Source organism: Dendroctonus ponderosae, unplaced genomic scaffold (assembly GCF_020466585.1).
Source record: "Dendroctonus ponderosae isolate FM_Combo_2020 unplaced genomic scaffold, Dpon_F_20191213v2 Dpon_F_20191213_8, whole genome shotgun sequence".
Lineage (NCBI taxonomy): Eukaryota > Metazoa > Arthropoda > Insecta > Coleoptera > Curculionidae > Dendroctonus > Dendroctonus ponderosae.
Window position 1 is genome coordinate 3,424,243 of NW_026019016.1, and position 1,530 is coordinate 3,425,772.

General features: G+C 42.4%; 1 protein-coding gene across 1 annotated transcript; it reads left to right on the forward strand.

Moving 5' to 3' along the window:
- On the forward strand, positions 1–1,530 carry LOC109546449 (pyruvate dehydrogenase E1 component subunit alpha, mitochondrial). The gene is made up of 6 exons (XM_019917414.2): positions 1–302; positions 343–494; positions 549–739; positions 797–1,050; positions 1,102–1,255; positions 1,316–1,530. Exons 1-6 carry the CDS (start codon positions 16–18, stop codon positions 1,490–1,492), a joined length of 1,215 nt encoding a protein of 404 aa, XP_019772973.1. The 5' UTR covers positions 1–15; the 3' UTR covers positions 1,493–1,530.

Consider the following 1,530-nt stretch of genomic DNA (forward strand, 5'->3'; position numbering starts at 1 on the left):
AATACAACCTGCACAATGTCGATGACCCAACAAATCTGCCTGCCAAAACTGACAATGTGGACAATAAAAGTCCCTGTGAGAATTGCAAAGCGAATTAGCCAATTTCAGGCTAGAACTCTTGTGATCAATGTCGATCAAATGTTCGATAGCAAAGTGTATAAACTGCATCTTCTGGAGGATGGCCCTTCACACACGTCTGAGCTGACGAAGGGCGATGCCTTGCGCTTTTACCAGCAGATGGATGAGATTAGGAAAGTTGAAAACTCCATCGCTCAGCTGTACAGGGAGAAGAAAATCAGAGGGTAAGACTGAAGGATCATTCGGGAAGTTATGTCTGTTTAGTTTTTGCCATCTTTATGTGGGTCAGGAAGCTGTAGCAGTGGGAATTAACTCGATTATGAAACCCGAGGACACTGTGATTACTTCATATAGATGCCACGGTTGGGCGGTGTTAAAGTGCGAGTCTGTGGCTTCAGTTATAGCAGAACTGATTGGTAGAAAGTCAATAGAAGCTGAAAAATCGCACTTAATTTGGTGAATTTGACTAGGGAATAAATCGGGCGCTTCAAGAGGCAAGGGAGGCTCAATGCATATCTACGGCCCTCAATTTTTCGGAGGAAATGGAATAGTTGGCAGCCACGTTCCTTTGGGCGTGGGCATCGGTTTGAAGCATAGATATTTGGATAATAAGGCCATATCGGTTACCCTTTATGGAGATGGAGCGGCTAATCAAGGACAAGTGCGTATTTGAGTGTTTGGTCTCTTCAAACACTCAAATCGACAAATCAATTTTGAGGTGTTCGAGGCTTTCAATCTGGCCAAGCTCCTGAATATCCCAGTGCTTTTCGTCGTTGAAAACAACCAATACGGACTTGGGACCGCATGCAGTAGAAGTTCGGCAAATAATGAATACTACAGACAAAGCTCCTTCCTGCCCGGAATACGAGCAAGCGGGATGGACATACTCAGTGTTATTGAAGCTGCCAAATATTGCTTCAAGCATATCCAGGACGGCAAAGGCCCCATAATCTTGGAGATGATGACCTATCGGTATTCTCTCCAAACTTTGTGAATATCCGACCATGTAAAAATTATTGGCAGGTATTTTGGACACTCCATGTCCGACCCTGGAACCAGCTATAGAGATCGGAGTGAAATCCAAGAGGTCAGAGAGAAGAAAGATTGCATTCATCACTTGAAGCAGTTGATTTTGGATAGTAATTTGGCAAAGGAGGACGAAATTAAAGCGATTGAGGTAGCTATTAATTAAAAGCGAAATAACTAATGTTTTATTGCAAAACTAACAAATTTTCAGAATGAAAACAAAGAAAAAGTTGCCAAAGCAACAGAAGAAGCGATTAAGGGAAGTCCTCCTTCTTTGGAAGAACTCACAGCGGACCATTATGCCGTTTGGTCAGAGAAAGTCCGAATTCCCAGAATGCTGGAATGGGTACCATATAAAACCATTGCCCATAATAAACCCCCTAAGTAACTTTTATCCATCAAAATAAAACCAGTATCTAATGAAAA